This window comes from Dipodomys merriami, unplaced genomic scaffold, assembly GCF_024711535.1.
Source record: "Dipodomys merriami isolate MVZ:Mamm:240054 unplaced genomic scaffold, mDipMer1.0.p SCAF_10, whole genome shotgun sequence".
In the NCBI taxonomy this organism is placed as follows: Eukaryota; Metazoa; Chordata; class Mammalia; order Rodentia; family Heteromyidae; genus Dipodomys; species Dipodomys merriami.
The window spans coordinates 11,886,397-11,906,406 of record NW_027202271.1 but is presented as its reverse complement, the minus strand read 5'-3'; the positions used below and the strand labels follow the sequence as shown (position 1 = coordinate 11,906,406).

Here is a 20,010-nt window from a genome sequence, read left to right as displayed (position 1 = left end):
AAGACCACTTTACTTCATCTGTTTTCTTTCAGGGAAATAAGTACTTCAAACAAGGGAAATATGATGAAGCAATTGAATGTTACACCAAAGGCATGGATGCTGACCCGTATAATCCTATGCTGCCAACAAACAGAGCATCGGCATACTTCAGGCTGAAAAAGTAAGGACTTTCTATAATGTGTGAGAATGGCCTTGTGTGTATGTGGACACCAGTTTTCAAAAATTCTTTTGTAAAAAGTGTGGAAGAGACGTAAAATGTATTGTATTCTTTAAAAAAAAAATTGGAGCTGGCTCTGGAGCTTGAATTTAGGACCTAAGAACTGTCCCTGAGCTTTTTGTGCTCAAGGGTAGCACACAAGGCTAGCCACAGCTTCACTTTTGGCTGTGTGTGTGTGTGTGTGTGTGTGTGTGTGTGTGTGTGTGTGTGTGTGTGTGTGTGTGTGTGTGTGTGTGTGTGTGTGTGTGTGTGTGTGTGTGTGTGTGTGTGTGTGTGTGTTTAAATGGAGAGAGTGTGCCTGGACTGGCTTTATCACGTGACCCTTAGATCTCAGCCTCCTGACTAGCTAGATTATAGATGTGAGCCACTAGTACCCAGCTCTATAAATTCTATATCTTACTCCCTTTTATTTAGTAATTTTATTTAACTTATTGAATATATCTTCTTGCTTAAACCATGTTGCCCTAGCCTGTCTTCTTTAAAATCAGGTAGTGAAGGTCTTTAGTCAATCCATAGAAGAAAAAATATTATTTGGTATGGTTTTAGAAACAAATTTCCCTATGTTTCTTGAAAAACCACTTGTCTTCTTTCATTCTGATGAATTTAAGATAAGGTCCAGTATCTATTTTGAAGTCATATTGACTTTTTTTTGATTTTTGCTTTTTTTCCTGGTTGTGGGACTAAAACTCATGACCTGGGTGCTGTCCCACTAAGCTCTTTCCTTTACCACTTTGATCCACAGTGCCACTTCTGGTTTTCTGGTAGCTAATTGGCCATAAGAGCCTCTGAGACTTTCCTTCCTGAGCTGGCTTCAAACCATTATCCTCAGAGCTCAGTCTCCTGAGTAACTAGGATTACAGGCATGAGCCACTAGCGTCTGGCAATATTGACTCTTTAACATGTTTAACATATGCAAGTACCTGGCCTATCATATGTTTTAAAAGTAAACATTAAGAAAGAAGATAATTGTTTTAATGATTTGGAGCCATGAATTGTCTTGCTGAATTTTGTCTTATTTAAATAACATTTGAGGTCTCTGAAACAAAATGATATACTGAAAATTAGGGAATTATTTACATATATAATCCTTGATATCTGTGTTATATGTGCCTTATATGTAAGTTATAGAGATTAATTTGAAATAAATTCACTTCCCAACTTCAGAGTTAGAGTATTACTATTATTTTGTTATTACTGCTATTTGACTCTGTTAACTACTATCTTGAATTTGCGTTTTTCTTTTCTCTTGATAAAAAAGATTTAATTTGTGTGTATCCCTCAATAATTTTGAGTGTTTTAAGTGTGTCATAGTAGGTTGGAGGGTGGCTCAAAGAAGGTTTGATTAGCACATGCAAAAGCATGGGCTTGGAGATTCCATGATGAACAGAAAGAGAAACTACAAAAGGCTTTGATCATAGTCCTCAGATATCAGCCTTCTGAGTAGCTAGGATTGTAGATATGAACCGCTGGTGCCCACCTTGGTTTTTATTGTAAACATTGATGCTATGAACATTTCACACACATTTTCTTACTGTTGGATGGTAAAGCATGTTCAGCTTTATAGAAAGATGACTTATTGTTACAAAAGTAGTTGTATACTTTGTATAGTTTAAGAAGGCCTATTTTAGTAACCTTAACACAGGTTTAATTTGGCTTTGTAATTGTTTTTGATCTAATGGATGTAAAATGGTAGTTCATTGTGTCTTCATATTTTTTTCAACTCGATGAGATTAAGCATCCTTTTATATGTTTATTCAACGCTTTTTTTTCCTGTGAAAAGCCTAATTTGCATTTTGTCTACTTTTCTGTTAGACTGGTTTTCCCTTGATTTTTATTCTGATCTGGACAGCACTTGGGAGGCTGAGGCAGGAGGATTAAGAGTTCAAGGGCAGCCTTGATAATGAGACTTTGTTTCAAAAACCAAAAACCAAAAAAGCAAACCCTTTCTGCCTTCAGAACAATAAAACACAAAGTCTTTTATTCTGAATAGTGATACTTTGACACAGCTCTGAAAACTACCTACTGCCAATTTGTATCTTCTCTTTTCTTTTATCTTGAAGTTCTATAAAGAACAGAGACTTGGTTGTTTTTTGTTTTGCAGTTTTTTGTTTTTTTTTTTTTTTGTATTGGCTCTGTTTTCAATTCTAGAATCAGGTAACACTTCTTTCCATAAAACAGAATAAATGGGGCTGGGAAGGTGGCTCAGTGGTAGAGTGCTTGCCTTGCATGCATGAGGCCCTGGGTTCAATTCTTCAGCACCACATAAGCAGAAAAAAAAGCCAGAAGTGGCGCTGTGGCTCAAGTGGTAGAGCACTAGCCTTGAGCTGAAGAGTTCCTCAGGGACAGTGCCCAGGCCCAGAGTTCAGGCCCACGACCGGAACAAAAAAAAAAAAAAAAAAAAAAAAAACCAGAATAAATGTTCCTGAACAAAAATTCTCAATATCTCAGCACCACATAAGCAGAAAAAGCCGGAAGTGGTGCTGTGGCTCAAGTGGTAGAACGCTAGCTTTGAGCTGAAGAGCTGAGGGACAGTGCCCAGGTCCAGAGTTCAGGCCCATGACCGACTCTCTCCCCCAAAAATGTGTGCGTGTGTGTGTGTGTGTGTGTGTGTGTGTGTGTGTGTGTGTGTTTATTTATTTAGTTAGTTTTAGAAGATGAGCCCTTAAAAGTTAAACCTGGTTTGTTTAAAAAAAATCATTCTTGCCGGGTGCCGATGGCTCAGGCCTATAATCCTAGCTACTCAGGAGACTGAGATCTGAGGATCATGGTTCAAAGCCAGCCCAGGCAGGAAAGTCCGTGAGACTGTTATCTCCAATTAACCACCAGAAAACTGGAAGTGGTGCTGTGGCTCAAAGTGGTAGAGCATTAACCCTGAGTGAAAAAGCTCAGGGATAGAGCTCAGGCTCTGAATTCAGGCGCCATGAATGACAAAAAAAAAAAAAAAAAAGTCAAGTTTCACTTTTCACATTGGAACCTTTTTATATAAGTGGAGGTAGGGTTCCAGTTTCGTGTTGTTCAACATGCATATTCAGACTTTTACATCCCTGGTGATGGGATAGTCTTGTGTTCCCCAGGACCCTGTCACATTGCAGTTGTTGTATGTTGAGTGTACATGGATCATTTCTGTTCCTTACACTTCCCATCCAGTCCATACGATTCCTGCTTACTGTGGTATTAGAGTTGCAAGCCTAGATAATCCTATAGGGCACGTTCTACCTCATTCTTTAGGACTGGCCAATGTATTTTTGGACTTTTGCTCAGTATTATACATTGTAGCGCTTTCTCTTCAAATTTCTTGAAATATCCTATTGGGATTTTGATTAGAATCACATTAGATTTATAGATAAGTTTGGAGATAATGAATGTGAAATTATCTTCACTTAAGTCCTTTAAGTTCTTTGTAGATAGTCTTACAATTTTCTGAGTTGCTGTCTTATGTGACTGTCATATCATCAATGCTGATTTTGCTGGTTTGTAAGAAAGAAATCACCTTGATAAACATTCATTATTTTTTAGCACTGTTGGTATATTGTTTTGAGTTTTCTATAATGATCTCATCATATGATCTGAAAATAATGTCAATTTTGCTTCTACTTTTTTTTAACCTTATATTTCTGTCTTTTGGCAGTGCACTAAGGAGGACCTCTAGTATGACTCTCAGAGAAGGCAATGGTTCTGGGCCTTCTTGTTGCATTAAAGGGAATGTTCCCGGAAGACTGCTTTTATTTTATTTTATTATTATTGTTTTTTGTGCTAGTCCTGAGGCTTGAACTCAGGGCATTGGCCCTGTCTCTGAGCTTTTTGCTTTAGGTTAACACTCTACCACTTGAACCATAGCTCCACTTCTGGCTTTTTTGGTAGTTAATTGGAGATAAGAGTCTCGCAACTTTCCTGTCCAGGCTGGCTTCAAACTGTGATCCTCAGATCTCAGCCTCCTGACTAGCTAGGATTACAGGTCTGAACCACTGGCAGCCAGTGAGAGACTGAGTTTAGTAGGCTCATTTAAACAAAGGGAAGTCATAAACATGCTGTTCATTTGGAATCAAATGCCACTTTTAGAAATTTTAGAAACACATTTTATAGTTTTGATTGATTTTTATTCATTTTAATTGCAGATTTGCTGTTGCAGAATCGGATTGTAATTTGGCCATCGCTTTAAATAGAAGTTATACGAAAGCTTATGCCAGACGAGGTGCTGCTCGATTTGCTTTGCAAAAATTAGAAGATGCCAAAAAAGGTATTAATACTTTTCAGGTCATTGGTATCTAAAAATTTCTTTAGTAGTTTAATAGTATACAAAGAATACTAAATAAATACAACAAACTATTTTCAGAGAGCTTCCTATAAAGTATTTGAACAAGGCTCATTTTTTTGCAGCTTTAGATGTTATTTTAGGGAAGAATGCATTATTTGCTGTGAGTCAGACTTTGATTTGACTTTTCATTCCATTCTATACCATCACACCTTGTGATGGCATATTCTCTAGTTTTAAGTCTCTCATCTGTAATATAGAGATGGCTTCATCAGCCACCTTTTTGGGTGTTGTGAAGCAAAAGGTGGGGCAAGAATACTCCATGTACATAGGTGATAAAGTGGGAAATGTGAAATGAGACTCGGGAAGGAGCAGACTGGATGGGAGAGAATGATGGGCGAGGTGACTGATCAGGAAGCACTGGACATTTTGGTGGACATGTTAGATGGTAACCCCATTGTAAAACCTTTTGAAGTTCAGAAAAAATTTAAAAAAATAAGGTAGATGTACATGTGAAGCTTTTCACTTGATCATATTGAGGTATGGACTCCTGCCTTACACTTGCATTGGTGGTTGCTCTGACACTTGAGCCATGTTAGCCTTTTTGTTTTGCTTTTGCTTTAATTATTTTTCATACAGGGTCTCATGGTTTTTACCAATGGCTGGTCTCAGGTAATAGTTATTCTACTGTTACCTCCCAGTAGTTGGGATTACATACAAGCATATGCCACCATGCCTAATTATGTACTGTTCTTAGCATGTTTTCATTTATTGTAAATTACAAGCCTTCTGTTACTACATAACAATGGATTTATGGCCAATGGCCCATGCCTGTACTCTGAGCTATTCAAGAAGCTAAGATCTGAGCACATGGTTCAAAGTCAGACTGGACAAGAAAGTCTATGAAACTTATCTCCAATTGACCACTGAAAAGCAGGAAAAAGAGCTGTGGATTTATGTAGTACAAATGACAAAATATGGAGAAAGCTAACTTCAAATAGATTTGGTTTAATGGTATAAACATCTATAATAGCACATACCCTTAGAGTTGATGGAAGACATTTATTACAGAATTTTGGTAGGATTTTGACTGTCCCGGGTGAGAATGAATAACGTACAGTTTCTAATGTTAATATTTCTTAGGTATTCCTTCATTTCATTTTAGAATAGTTGATTATATGTTGCATATTATTACTTTTTTGCAGGTTTTAAAAATGCTAGCCTTTAAAAAAATTCTTTATCTTTTCTTATACTTAGATTATGAAAAAGTGTTAGAGTTGGAGCCAAATAACTTTGAAGCTACAAATGAACTCAGGAAAATCAATCAGGTAAACTACAGCTACTTTAAGTACATATATGACTAAATTTGATGAAATTAAAGCTTTTGTATAGATTCTGAATTATAGGTTTCTTGATGTAGAATCTTTTTAATTTTCTTTGTACAAGACAGTTTTACCAAATGATTTGAAAGCTAGTGGAATGCAGTAATACTTAAATGATCATCACTTAGGAGTTGACAGAGATCTTTAGAATTATTGCTTCTTCACGTTTCTCAAATAAAGGATGACTTTTTCATTATTTATTTGACTTTTTTGTTTTTTTGTGCTATTTGCGTATATTTTAATTCTGTACTGTTAAAATTGCTCCTACTTTGTAATCTGTTTCTTACTAGGAATAATACTATTCTGTAATATAAAATTAGTTGCCCAATGATGTTGAGCATTTGTATATTCCTTTCACTTTTTATAAGCTGTAATTGTTTTGCCATCTTTAAGACATTGAGAAAAAAAAAAAGGGACCATGATTGGGAGAAAATCTTCCCTTTTTTTGGTGCTAGTCATAGGACTGGCCTGAGTGCTGTCCCTGAGCTTTTGTGCTCAATACTAGCCGATTTTTTAATTTAATGTAATGTAATTTTTTTTGTTGGTTGTGAGGCCTGAACTCTGGGCCTGGGCGCTGTCCCTCAGTTCTTCAGCTCAAGGCTAGCACTCTACCATTTGAGCCACACCGCCACTTCCAGAACTGTGATTCTCAGTTCTCAGCCTCCCGAGTAGCTAGGTGTGAGCCACCAGTTCCTGGCCTAGCTGATTTTTTTTTTTTTTTTGTAGTTAATTGGAGATAAAAGTCTCACCGGCTTTTGTGCCCTGGCTGGATTTGAACTATGATCTTCTCAGATCTCAGCCTCCTGAATAGCTAGGAGTGCAGGCGTGAGCCATTGGCACCTGGCTAATCTGCTTTTAACAATTCCCATTACTTACCACACCTAAAAACTATTGGTAATTATCTTCATGGTAATTATATTGTCCTATGTTAATGACTGAATATTAAATTGAGAGATTTGTGATATGATCTTAATTAAACTATTCAAGGCTTCTAGAATAATGCCTGGCCTGTACAGAAATTCAGCAAGTATTTATTAAATACATTAATGAACAACTGCCTGTACTGGATGTTTCTTATTTTAATTGAAACCAGAAGCACATCATTCACCTACATATATAGCATTTTACTTCAATCAGTAGACAGACTATTCCAGTTCTTTGAATGTGGCAGAAATTCTAATATGTTTGAGTAATATACATTTTGAAGAAAAATATGTATGTATCTTGCATTGCTTGTTTTATTTTAGCTGAATATTTTATGTCCTAGGCTTTAACAGCCAAAGAAAACTCACATCCAAAGGAAGATACTACACTGATCAAATCAACTGAAGGAGAGAAAAAACAAATTGAAGAACAGCAGAATAAGCAGCAGGCCATTTCAGAGAAAGACCTGGTAATCCAAAAGGATTCTGACTTGAAATAAACATGGTTTGCAGAGTCCTTACTCTTAGTTTCTGGTATATTAGTTGAGTTTTTGTCTCCTCTGATGTTATAATGAAATTTTTGAGTGGGAACTAGAAATTGAATACATTAAACCCTGTGTTGTCTACTGATTCAAACATTGAGTAATTAATGACTTAATATATATTAATTATTTAAAATAATTATAATTATATACAGTAATAGAAGCATTCAAATTTGGGGAAACTATGTAGATTTAAAGTAGTATAGCAGTATTTAAAATAGTTATAACCAATAGAAATATAATTCATTCTCATGATATACTTATTAATTCATATGAAACCAATTTTGGTTAAAGTTCCTTTATAAATCATGAGGTGAGATTTAATTTCATGGACCCATAAAGGACTCCTATTAAATCTTAAGGAGGGACTTGGGATATATTATGTGAATGATTATGAATAAATAAATATAACATTTCCGTACAGTATAATTTGTTGTATATTTAGGCATATTAATGTTACTGAAGAGTGAGCTGTACTATTCGAGGACTTTATTCTTTCACAAAAATTGAGTGTTCTACCCCCAAACCACACCTCAGTCCACTTTTGATGAGTTATTAATGAACATAAAGACAGCATAACATTGGGCATCTAAAAAAATATGCTTTGAAATTTAAACTTTGCATATTTAAATAATGGAATGATGATGATTGTTGCAGAGTAATATAACAGTATGTATTTTAAACCTTTCCAGTAATGAAAAAGAATATCTTTAATAACTAACTTATAGATTCTAAAGTCCATGTTATTAACTCGATTTTTAACAATTAAAATATACTGTGGGCTGTATGTGGTAGTAGAGCATGCTTGTAGACTCTCAGCACTTGGGAGGTAAATGCAGGAGGGTCTAGTAAGATTAGCCTGGTCTACATAGCAAGATCTAGTTTCAAGAACACCAGAAAACCCACTCAATAACAAACATATAATACAAACATCTCTCTCTTTTTCTCTCTCATAGATGAACATCTGTTTATACTGTAATTACTGATATATTTGTCTTTGATCTGTTTCTTAAGATTTGAATGTATATGTTTTAACTCTTCATACTTGTCTTCACAATGCTAGGGAAATGCATTTTTCAAGGAGGGGAAATATGAGAGAGCCATTGAATGCTACACCCGAGGGATAGCAGCAGATGGCGCTAATGCTCTCCTTCCTGCTAACAGAGCAATGGCCTATTTGAAGATTCAGAAGTAAGTATTGGTTATTTTTTTTAATGCTTCGCAAATGAAAATTTACTATAAATTGACATATTAACCAGAAAATAAAATTTAATTGATTTATTCTTGAACATTAAAGTTAAATGAATCATTGATTTAAGATAATTATTTGTGTGTGTGTGTGGGTGCACACATGTGTGTGCGTGTCCTAGGGCCTGGGTGCTGTTCCTGAGCTTTTATACTCAAGGCTAGTGCTCTACTACATGAGCCACACAACTTCATTTCTGACTTTTGGGGAGTTAATTGGAGATAATAATCTCATGGACATTTTTGCTCAGGCTAGCTTTGAACTGTGATTCTCAGTTACCAGCCACATGAGTAGCTAGCATTATAAGTGTGAGCCACTAGCACTCAGCATACAGTTATTTTTTAATTATCATTTATTATTTTAGATAGTTGTACAATGGAGTACCATTCACATCAGTTTATAAATACAATGCATCTTGATACTGCCCCTTTTGTCATTTTCCCATTTTTATTTTTTTCCCCTCTTAATTGTGATTATAAAGGTGATGTACAGAGGGGTTTCAATTCTATAAGTCAGGTAATGAGCACATTTCTTGTTGAACAATGTCTTCCTGCCTCTACTCCCCAAGAAAAATAATCGAATAGTTAAGTTGATACATTTTGAGTGAATACAGCAATAACAGCAAGATTAGAAAATGCAATTTAAAATCAGCAACTAATTGTGTCTTCCCTTATCATCTGGGAAGTCACAGGTCACAGATGGTCAGTCAACACCCAAGTGCTGTTCTGCAGGAAACAGTGGGGTCCTCTGAAAATTGCCTTACCTTAAATAATCCCCATACAAAGTCCATACTATAGACAAAAACATTTCTTATAGCTGGGTGCTAGTGGCTTACACCTGTAATCCTAGCTACTTAGGCTGGATCTGAGGACTAAGGTTCAAAACCAGCCTGGGCACAAAAGTTCATGAGACTTGTTTCCAATAAACTGTTCAAAAAAAGCTGGAAGTAGTGCTGTGGCTCAAGTGGTAGAGCACTAGCCTTGAGTACCAAGAGGCCCTGAGTTCAAGCCCCAGAACTGGAAAAATACAGAAACACATTTCTTATCAGCATGCAGTTATTTTTAAGAAGTTTGAGTTTGGAGGAAGACACAGAAAAGGAGACCAACACTCTTTAAAATACTCAAGATAATGCTACGAGGGACATGGAATATGGGCATACAGAACTATAGAGAGTCTGAGCCAAGCTGGGGCAGTATGTTCATGGATAAGTGATTTAAAAAGCTGAGACTGAATTGTCCTCTGAAGAGAAATAGTAGTGAGGTGAGAAATGGGGTTAAGTGTGGTAGTGTAGATCTAGAAACATGGGTGGGAGTAGAAAGCTGGGGTCCATAGGACTGCTCCCCAGGGCACAGAGACAGCCAGAGTCAGGCAAGCCTCTGACTCCATGCTCTGCAAAGGAGTGCCTATCCTGAAAAGCGAGGAAGGAGAGTGGGGCACATGGAAAATGTGTTGGTAGAACAGTCTTCTCTCCTACTGCAAGTGAATTAAAGAAATCAGAGGTATTTAAGTTCTTAGAAATTCTGATTTTGTTCATATGAAGTCTCTCTTGTGGGTAGGATGCCATTCATTAAGGCATCAGAAAGAATGTAACCACAGGAGATTCCTTTTTTTTCCCTTTTAAATATTCTTATGTAAGTTTTCAAACTTTGATGAATGTAGTACACTAGATCTAGATATCCTTCATCTAATTTTACTTGTCTTTCCTCTCCCTGAGCTGGTATAATAAAGCAAATCAAAGTTATTTCATCCCTAAAGTAAAGGATATCTCATAACTGTCAAATCACTATCACTCATAATAAATTAATAATTTATTAATGTTCTTTTTTGGGGGGCAGTACTGAGTGGGGTTTGAACTCAAGGCCTTATGCTTATTGGGAAAGCTCTCTAGCACTTGAGCCACACCTCTATCCCTTTTTACTTCAGTTACTCTGTCTCACATTTTTTTGCCTAAGCCGTGGACCATCCATCCTCCTACTTATGCCTCTTGTGTAGATGACAGCATAAGTATAGACTACAAAGCCTTGCTTCATGTTATTTCAGATAGGGCTTGACTTTGGGGGGGGAGGGTGAGCAGTGCTCAAGTTGGCCTTAAACCATAATCTTATCTCTCTAAGTGGAAAGGATAAGGCATGATCCAATGTACATGGCTCGCCAGTGTTGTATAATTAATGGAAGACTCTAAAGGTTTTATGTTGTTCTTGTTACTTAGTCATAGATTCATTCAGCAGTGCTGGTAATCAAACCCAGAGTCTATGCATACAAGGCAAGGACTGTATCAAAACCCTTGAGTGTATGCTTGGCTGTTCTTAGCTCTTTGTTATCATAGAACAGCACTCATTCAGTCTTAATTCATTGCTCTATGCACGGCTGAGTAGTATTTATGCCATCAGTCTATCAGTTGATAGACCATCAGATCATAAGGAGTTCTTAATTTTGTGGGGGTAATGTTTCTTTAAATGGGGTATACACTGAGTGTTAGTGAAGTTTTGCTAGGAAGTGACAGTAGACTGCTGCGCGTGGAGGGTCAGGGACGTGCGCTGCTGTGAGTGAGGTCCTCTCATCTGCTCTCCTCACGTTTTACCATCATGAATCCCATCCTCCAGCAGACCTTTGCCTGGCTTTACCTCATCATCTTCCTCCTCTGCAGATGGTCTAAAGATTTAGTGAGAAAGAAAAAGTTAAAAAATACTCTTCACTCTGAACTGCTGATTTGGGAGTTTGTAATTGGAGTTATGTACATGTGTTTTAAATTAGCAGCTCAGTTTGCATGGAGTTTTTCTGTCAGCTATGTTTTTTTTTCAGTCAGTAATTTTGCCGTGTTCCATAGATATGAAGAAGCTGAAAGAGACTGCACACAAGCTATTACGTTAGATGGCTCGTATTCTAAAGCTTTCGCCAGAAGAGGAACTGCGAGAACATTTTTGGGAAAGATAAATGAGGCCAAACAAGGTAACCCTTTGTCATAGTGTCTTCTGGTGGCCCAGATGTGGAAGCAGAGATGCATGTATGCAGCTCTCCCACAGTTCAGGGATACAGAACTTTCTTTCCAAAGACTAACATGGATGGGTTGGAAGGACTGCACTCCCATGATATACCTGATCATTTTGAACTTTGGCTCATTGCCAGTAGAAATTAGTGGAAAATCTGAATTGCAGATGAGAAGGAAAAGCAAGAAGGCAAGAATGAAAGGCAAAGGGAGGTAATTGGCAGCTAGGAAGCAGGGGACCGTGGGGGCTGTAGTGATGTCTCTGTACTTTCTATTGTCTTGTCTCCGAGGGCTTCATTTCACTAGTTGTTTCAGAGAACTGGTAAGGTTCTGGACTGTTTGATTTCTGTTTCATTTACTTCTGCCCTTTATTTTTCTACGTTCCGTTTTAATTCTGTCCCTTCCCCATGCCCCCCATAGTTTTTTTTGGGGGGGGTCTGGTCATGGGGACTGAACTCTGGGCCTGGGCGCTGTCCCTCAGCTCTTCAGCTCAAGGCTAGCGCTCTACCACTTGAGTCACAGCACCACTTCCGGCTTTTTTCTTTTTGCTTATGTGGTGCTGAGGAATCAAACCCAGGGCCTCATGGCATGCAAGTCAAGCGAGCTACCTCTGAGCCACCGTCCCAGCCCCAACCCTCCATAGTGTTTTTTGGCACATGTTAACTGTACGGTGTAGAAAGATTCATTATGATATTGTCATCTATTTGTATAATGTACTTGGATTATGCTCACCTTTTTTCTGACTTTTTAATCTAATATTTAGTACAATTGATTTTAGGCTTTCTTCTTTAGTGAAATACACATTTGAATCTTTCTTTCTAAACCTGACTTTAGCCGTAGTGAGGGTTTGTTGGTGGTAGTTTTACTTTGAATTGTGGAAAGATATGTTGTTATATGTACTATTTTAGGCATAAGTGTATGAGTTTAGAAGAGTTTAGTGTTGGACAATCAATCATCATCACTGTCCATCTCCAAAGCATTGTTAGCATCCTATTTTAAAACTCTGCACATTTGACACTTCCCCGCTACTTGGCTTTGAATTTGACTATTTTAAATACCCACTTGCCCTTTAGGCCATCTGTGTTGTAACATGTATCAGATTTTTGTGCCTCTTCTGTTCCTGTACTGCTCACCTGGATCTCAGTGTCCTGAGTAAACTGTGTGTGTGTGTGTGTGTGTGTGTGTGTGTGTGTGTGTGTGTGTGTGTGTGTGTGTGTGTGTGTGTGTGTGTGTGTGTGTGTGTGTGTGTGTGTGTGTGTGTGTGTGTGTGTAAAAGCTACAGCTTTTTTGGAAATTTATTGGAGATAAGAGTCTCACAGAGTTCCCTTACTCGGGCTGGCTTCAAACAGTGATATCAGATCTCAGCCTCCTGAGTAATTAGGATTGCAAGCATGAGTCACCAGTGCCCTCCCTGAGTAAAAATTTAGAAATAAAAATAGGATTCCTAGTAGTTAAGGGTTTCAGGTCTTGAACTTCATGAAATGTTTTACTATTCTTCTTACTATTTTTTTTAACTCATGGTAGATTTTGAAATGGTTTTACTTCTGGAACCTGGAAATAAGCAAGCAGTGACTGAGCTTTCCAAACTTAAAAAGGTAAAGAATTTTTTTTTCTGAAATGTCCTAGTTTCCAAAACATATACACATTAATGATTGTATAATTAACTTGAGAATTTTTTTTCAAGGAATTAATTGAAAAAGGACACTGGGATGATGTCTTTCTCGATTCCACACAAAGGCAAAATGTGATAAAACCCATTGATAAAGCACCTCACCTTAGATCAACTGTAAGTAAAGCCCTCCATGCTGTCTCTGTACCACCATCCCCCTGTGCCTACCCTGCCAGGCCGCTGCCTGCCCACAGGCTAGGCCACATCCTTCCTGTGCAGTCTGGACATTCTCTGCTGCTTTTTTCTTTTATTTTTCCTGTGCTTCTTTCCTTCTTTCTTTGTGTGTGTGTGTGTGTGTGTGTGTGTGTGTGTGTGTGTGTGTGTGTGTTTGTGTATTTGTGTGTGTTTGTGTGTGTGTGTGTATGTGTATGTGTGTGTGTGCTGATGTTGGGACTTGAATTCGGGGCCTGGGTGCTTGTCCCTGAATTTTCATGCTCAAAGCTACCACTTGAACCACAGCTCTACTTCTGGCCTTTTTGGTAGTTAAGTGTAGATAAGAATCTTAACAGACATCCTGCTTGGGCTGGCTTTGAATGGCAATCCTCAGATCTCAAGCTAGGACTACAGACGTGAGCTCCTGGCACCTGGATTATATTCTGTGCTTTTACCTCTTAAAACTATTATTGGCTTGTAGTGCCTTGTAGTTACTTCTGTGTGCAAATCCCTCTCACTCCACTTAGATCTGGTTAGGAGAGGTGCATAGCTTTTTGTTCTTTCTATTCTCAGTATTGTTCCTTAATCTGGCCACCAAATTGAATTTACTTACAATTGGGATATTAGTTGTAAGAATATGGCTGTCTTTTAACTTGTGATCCTAAGATAGGAAACCATTAATTTGTTGATTTTAATTGTTTTAGAGACCACTCAAGAAGGTTCTTATTGAAGAAACTGGTAGTTTGATCGAGACTGTTGATGTACAAGAGAGCAGTACAGCTATGGATAGTCATCCTGTCCATGTAGCGAATGCAGGAGCAGCCTCAGGCTTCGTGGGTAAGAAGAGCTCAAGCCCTGAGGACTGCTTGCCCACCAGTGACACCCCAAGGGCCAAAGTACTGAAGATAGAAGAAATCAGCGATATGTCAGCCCCACAGTGAGTAGAAGCACTATTAGTTCATCATTATCCAGAATGACAACATTCCACTATAAATTTATACTACTGAGAAGAATTCTGATTTGTACTTACCATTTATAGTCTTCTTAGTTTATTTTTATGCTTATCCTGGGGCTTGAACTCAGGGCCTGAATGATGTCCCTGAACTTTTGTGCTCAAGGCTAGTGCTCTACCACTTGAGCCACAGCTCTAGTTCTGGCTTTTTGCTGGTTAATTGCAGATAAGAGTCTTATGGAATTTCCTGCCCAGGCTGGCTTTGAATTGTGATCCTCAGATCTCAGCCTCTTGAGTAGCTAGGGTTATAGGTTTGAGCCACTGATGCTCAGCTTGTTGGTTTTAGCCACTCTGATTTTTTTGGTCAGTCATGGGGCTTGAACTCTGGGCCTGGGAGCTGTCCCTCAGCTCTTCAGCTCAAGGCTAGCGCTCTACCACTATGAGCCACAGCACCACTTTCCGGCTTTTTTCTTTTTGCTTATGTGGTGCTGAGGAATTGAACCCAGGGCCTCAGGCATGCAAGGCAAGCGCTCTACCACTGAGCCACCTTCCCAGCCCTATCCATTCTATATTCTGTCCACTAATACTGAAGACTCTTGAGCACTCTTTAAATTGTGTTTAATAAAAAGAAAATAGTTGTGTGTGTTTCCTTAGTGATGAAAAATAGAAGAAACAGACTAATTAGGCTTGTTTTTGGTTATTGATATATGTAATCATATATAGCCTTAAGGTGCCACTCAACAAACCTATAAAAAATTTTTGTTTAAAACTTTGTGCTCTAAGCTATGCACTGGTGGCTTATACCTGTAATCCTACTTACTCAGGAGGAGGATCATGGTTCAAAGCCAGCCCTGGCAGGAAAGTCTCTGAGACTCTTATCTCCATTTAACCACCAGAAAACCAGAAGTGGTGCTGTGGCTCAAAGTCAGCAGAGTGCTATCCTTGAGCTAAAGAGCTCAGGGACACTGCCCAGACACCTGAGTTCAAGCCCCAGGATTGACAAAGAAAACAAAACTTTGTACTCTAGTAGTAGTTTTGTTGAAGATGGTATGATATGGACTATGGTAAAATGCTCAAAAGCAAGTTGTTTTGTAAAGAGGAAGCATTTCTTCCTTCCTGATGTATCTTGAAACTGATAATTCAGGTTTCTGAGAGGCTGAGTTGCAAGTGTGACTCTGTCATGAAGTAGGTAGAGCTGATGTGCCTAAAGCATGACCATGCTAGTCATGCAACAAATGACAATGGTTATTCCTTAGCCAAAATGTAAAAATCAGCCCCGACGTGTATATTAGTCAAAAAGAACTTATTAGCTTTAGAATACAAATAGATCAAATAGATCACATACTATTAGTAAAGCTAGAATGTACAATCTTTCCTGCTGTTTTCTTTATTGAACTGTGACATTTATGGTGGTTTCTAACTTGTTGATGTCTCTGAACTATTTCAGGCCTCGTGTGAATTTGAAACAGGACGTGTGTCATTCTTTCAATGAGAAGATTTCTATAAAGGTGGAACAAACACCCACTCAGTGTCCTACAGCTGTTCTCCCTCCAGTTCCTGCTAACTCATTCCAGCTGGAATCTGACTTCAGACAACTGAAAAGCTCCCCAGAAATGTTGTATCAGTATTTAAAGGTAAAAGAGAAGGAGCTAATAGTTCTTTTGGAAATAAAATGTCAGTTTCTCTTGGCCACTATATAATAATAGTTTTACTAGTATTTGCTCTTATGATATGATTGATTGTAGCTTAAGCTTAATCCTTCATGCTTTGAGATGTGGAAAGGAAGCTAAAATACATTGATATCTTCTGTGTGCCAAGACATGCTTGCAATACTTTAGGCAATTATTTTCTTGAGAATGAACTTTTACTTGCTGGGAAGGTGGCTCAGTGGTAGAGCGCTTGCCTTGCATGCATGAGGCCCTGTGTTCGATTCCTCAGCACCACATAAGCAAAAAGAAAAAAGCTGTAAGTGGCGCTGTGGCTCAAGTGGTAGAGTGCTGACACAGCGCCCAGGCCCAGAGTTCAGGCCCCATGACTGGACCCTCCTCCCCCCAAAAAAAGAAGAAACAAGTTGTAAAGTTTGTTTTTCGACATAACGACTTGTATATCTCGTTGTTGCAATGGGTCCACCTGTATCCCTAGTTAAACGATTCGAACTTTACAACTTTGGTGGGGGGTTGGTGGGGGAGGGATGAGAAGGGGAAACAAAGAGGAGGCAACAATGCTTGATAAGAAATGTACTTGTTAGCCGGGCGCTGGTGGTTCACGCCTGTAATTCTAGCTACTCAGGAGGCTGAGATCTGAGGATCGCGGTTCAAAGCCAGCCCGGGCAGGAAAGACTGTGAGACTCCTATCTCCAATAAACCACCAGAAAACCGGAAGTGGCGCTGTAGCTCAAGTGGTAGAGCGCTCGCCTTGAGCTGAAGAGCTGAGGGACAGCGCCCAGGCCCAGAGTTCAAGCCTCACGACCGACAAAAAAAAAAAAAAAAAAGAAATGTACTTGTTATCTTGCCCATGTAATTGTAACTCCTCTGTATGGTATTCTCACACCAAAAAAAATTTTTAATAAAAAAAAAAAGAAAAGAAAAGATAAAGAAACAAATCAGGGCTGGGAAAGTGGCTCAGTGGTAGAGCACTTGCCTTGCATGCATGAGGTCCTGGGTTTGATTCCTCAGCACCACATAAGCAGAAAAAAAAAGCCAGAAGTGGCGCTGTGGCTCAAGTGGTAGAGCACTCGCCTTGAGCTGAAGAGCTGAGGGACAGCGCCCAGGCCCAGAGTTCAGGCCCACGACCGGACCCCCCCCCCCAAAAAAAAAAAAAAAAGAATCAAATCATATGAAACTTAGAATAGTCTTTTCAGGCTTAATGATAGTAGCACTCCCTTATAATTGTAAACAATTCAAATGTATCATCTCAAGTAATTCTACTTTTTTAAATCTTTAGTTAACAGTTATTGAGGGCTCTCTCAAGTTTCCTGTGTCTGTCTCTTCTGTTCATGAGTTTTCTTTCTAGCTAGAACAGAGGGATGATCTTACAATTCATTTAAGTTACATTCTTTTATAACATTATATTGAAAGAAATATATTTTTCTAAAATGTACTTATGTTTTGTGAAATGTGAATAGTGTCATAACTTAATTTTCTGTCTTTTTCCAAAGCAAATTGAACCATCCTTGTATCCCAAGTTGTTTCAGAAAAATCTAGATCCAGATGTATTCAATCAAATCATTAAAATTCTACATGACTTTTACATTGAGTAAGTTGAATTGTTTTATTCTTGTATTTGAAAAATGAGTTTTTTGATTTAAATGTTAATACTGGTATACATAGAAAATTAGCTTTCTAGTAAATTTTACTGTTGTAGAAGTTTTAAAGAGATGACAAGTACAAACAGTAAAAGGGGAAAGTTTAAGCAGGAAGAAAAGGAGCTTCTTGATTATTCTTTTTTTCCTGTAGAGAAAAGTAAGATGTGGGTGACCAGTGTTAGGGCAGCACTAGTTGCACTGCTAAGCTGTCATGGAAGACTTATTCACCTCTCCAGTTGACTTGGTGGACTGCTTAATTTGAGTATCTAGAATAGACATTCGGCCATGGAGTCCAGCTGTGTTGGGCCTTCGAAAGCACAAGTCCTGCCCCTCACAAAATGCCAGTTAGTTAAAGGGATAAGGGGGACACATAAGTGGAAAGACAAAGGGTGAACAAATGCAGCAGTGGTACTCACTGGACACTATGTTGAAAATAAACTATACAATTTGTGGATGGGGACAGGAGGGAAAGCCTAGGAGAGAATGAGGGAAGGGGGCACATTGTCCCCCCAAAATGTACTTGTTACCTGACTTGTGTAACTGTAACCCCTCTGTAAATCAACTTTATAATAACAATAAAAAATTTAAAAAAAAAACTGCCCCAAAAAGAATATAGAGAGTATCCAGGGGAAAAGTGAAGACTTTAGGAATAGCTGTCTTAGTAAATAGAACCAAATGAGCTACTTTTACCTCATAATTTGTTTTTGTATCTGCCTTATTCCAGGAAAGAAAAGCCATCACTCATCTTTGAAATCTTACAAAGGCTCTCTGAATTAAAACGGTTTGATATGGCAGTGATGTTTATGTCAGAACCTGAGAAAAAGAGTAAGTTTTAAAGTATCTCCCAATCTATTTCTTCTTATATATTATTAGTCAATGAATGTCCAAAGACATTTATTGATTATTTACTATACATAGAATATACAATTAAATATAAATTAACTACATTTTAATCAAAGAAGTATAGTTAGATTGAGAACAGTTAAAGTTGTGTTTAATTCTGGCAGAATTATCAAGTGTGGGTACTATTATGGTTCTCCTTTTACAGAGGAGTAAGTTGAGGCACAAAGAAGTGAAGGAATTTGACCACAGTCACATAGCTAGGAAGCCATACGCAGGACTTAAACCCACGTATTCTAATTCTGTGGCCTGGGATGGCATGTTGGAAATGCAATAAGTAGCGTAGTGATTGAGTTCTTTGTCCCGGAGCATGTTAAGAGAGTCCCTCTCACAGGTGCACATGTATAGGAACATGTCTCATCCATTCTGAGAGGCACTTTTCTTGAGTGTGTTTGATTTCAGCTGCATTCTCCAAGTGCAGGAAATTAGTTAGATGAAGGAGCATTTCAGATTCAGGGAATACTCTGTGCCAGAAATTCTGAGGCAGTAGCAATATGAAGTTTAAAAATAAAACTAAGTTTAAAAATTAGTTAATTGAAGGACTGGGAATGTAGCTTAGTGGTAGAGTGCTAGCCTGGCATGCATGAAGTCCTGGGTTCAATTCCTCAGTACCACATACACAGAAAAGGCCAGAAGTGGCACTGTGGCTCAAGAGATAGAGTGCTCAGGCCCTGAGTTCAAGCCCCAGGACTGGCAAAAAAAAAAAAATAGTTAACTGAAATAAAAATATTAAGTAAATGAAAGTATGCTTGATATAATCTTTAGCAAAATACAGAATGAGTTTAGTTTAGTCTGCATTATTAATGTCATTGAGGACGTAGGGAAATTTATGCTTCTAGAGAAAAGCATTCTGGGAAGAACATTGGGTGTTATACACCTTTTTTTAGATTGGACTTTCAAATATATACATTATAATTTATAAATCATTGTAATTATTGCTCTTATTGCTCCTTTTATTTTACATTTGCTTAGTTTTTTAAAATATGAAATTAAAATGGAATTTTTTTTCTTTTTCAGTTGCACATGTATTATTCAATCACATAGACAAATCAGGATTGAAGGATAATTCTGTTGAGGAACTCAAGAAAAGATATGGCAGTTGATTCCATTTTTTCTGAGACTTTTTGACTTTCACATATAAATTTTTTTCTACTGAAAATAAAGTGTTTTACTCTTTAATAAAATTAAGTCATGTTGGAAAGAACTCTATTTAGATATAAGTTAATTGAGTGTAAAGTTGTGATCTAACTAGTGAGAAATGTTTTGGTGTAAACTACATTTTTCTGAAAATAAAATACTAAGTATATTTATAAGGATCACTATTTTGTTTTAGAAATCACTTTAAATGTTACATTTAGGAAGTCTTCAGTGTCCTGTAAATGTAATATTATTTTCTATTTTCATGAATTTTTGTAATAAAGCTGCTTCATTCCAGTATGGACAAAATTATCTGTGGAGGGGATTAGGTAGATAGTGAGATTATC

The 20,010-nt window shown here is 37.8% G+C and overlaps 1 protein-coding gene across 2 annotated transcripts in view; it reads left to right on the top strand.

Annotated features, from left to right (window-relative positions):
- Rpap3 (RNA polymerase II associated protein 3) overlaps positions 1 to 19,730 on the top strand; it is a 29,192-nt gene extending 9,462 nt beyond the window's left edge. For both annotated transcript variants that reach the window (XM_070039610.1, XM_070039620.1), the window contains 13 exons: positions 33 to 160; positions 4,333 to 4,454; positions 5,727 to 5,797; positions 7,119 to 7,244; positions 8,380 to 8,507; positions 11,390 to 11,511; positions 13,073 to 13,143; positions 13,233 to 13,334; positions 14,075 to 14,307; positions 15,770 to 15,956; positions 17,480 to 17,577; positions 18,351 to 18,451; positions 19,544 to 19,730. In XM_070039610.1, coding sequence (XP_069895711.1) covers positions 33 to 160; positions 4,333 to 4,454; positions 5,727 to 5,797; positions 7,119 to 7,244; positions 8,380 to 8,507; positions 11,390 to 11,511; positions 13,073 to 13,143; positions 13,233 to 13,334; positions 14,075 to 14,307; positions 15,770 to 15,956; positions 17,480 to 17,577; positions 18,351 to 18,451; positions 19,544 to 19,629 — 1,575 coding nt within the window. In that variant the 3' untranslated portion in view covers positions 19,630 to 19,730. The remainder of the gene's footprint in view (positions 1 to 32; positions 161 to 4,332; positions 4,455 to 5,726; positions 5,798 to 7,118; positions 7,245 to 8,379; positions 8,508 to 11,389; positions 11,512 to 13,072; positions 13,144 to 13,232; positions 13,335 to 14,074; positions 14,308 to 15,769; positions 15,957 to 17,479; positions 17,578 to 18,350; positions 18,452 to 19,543) is intronic.
- Positions 19,731 to 20,010: the final 280 nt, after the last annotated feature.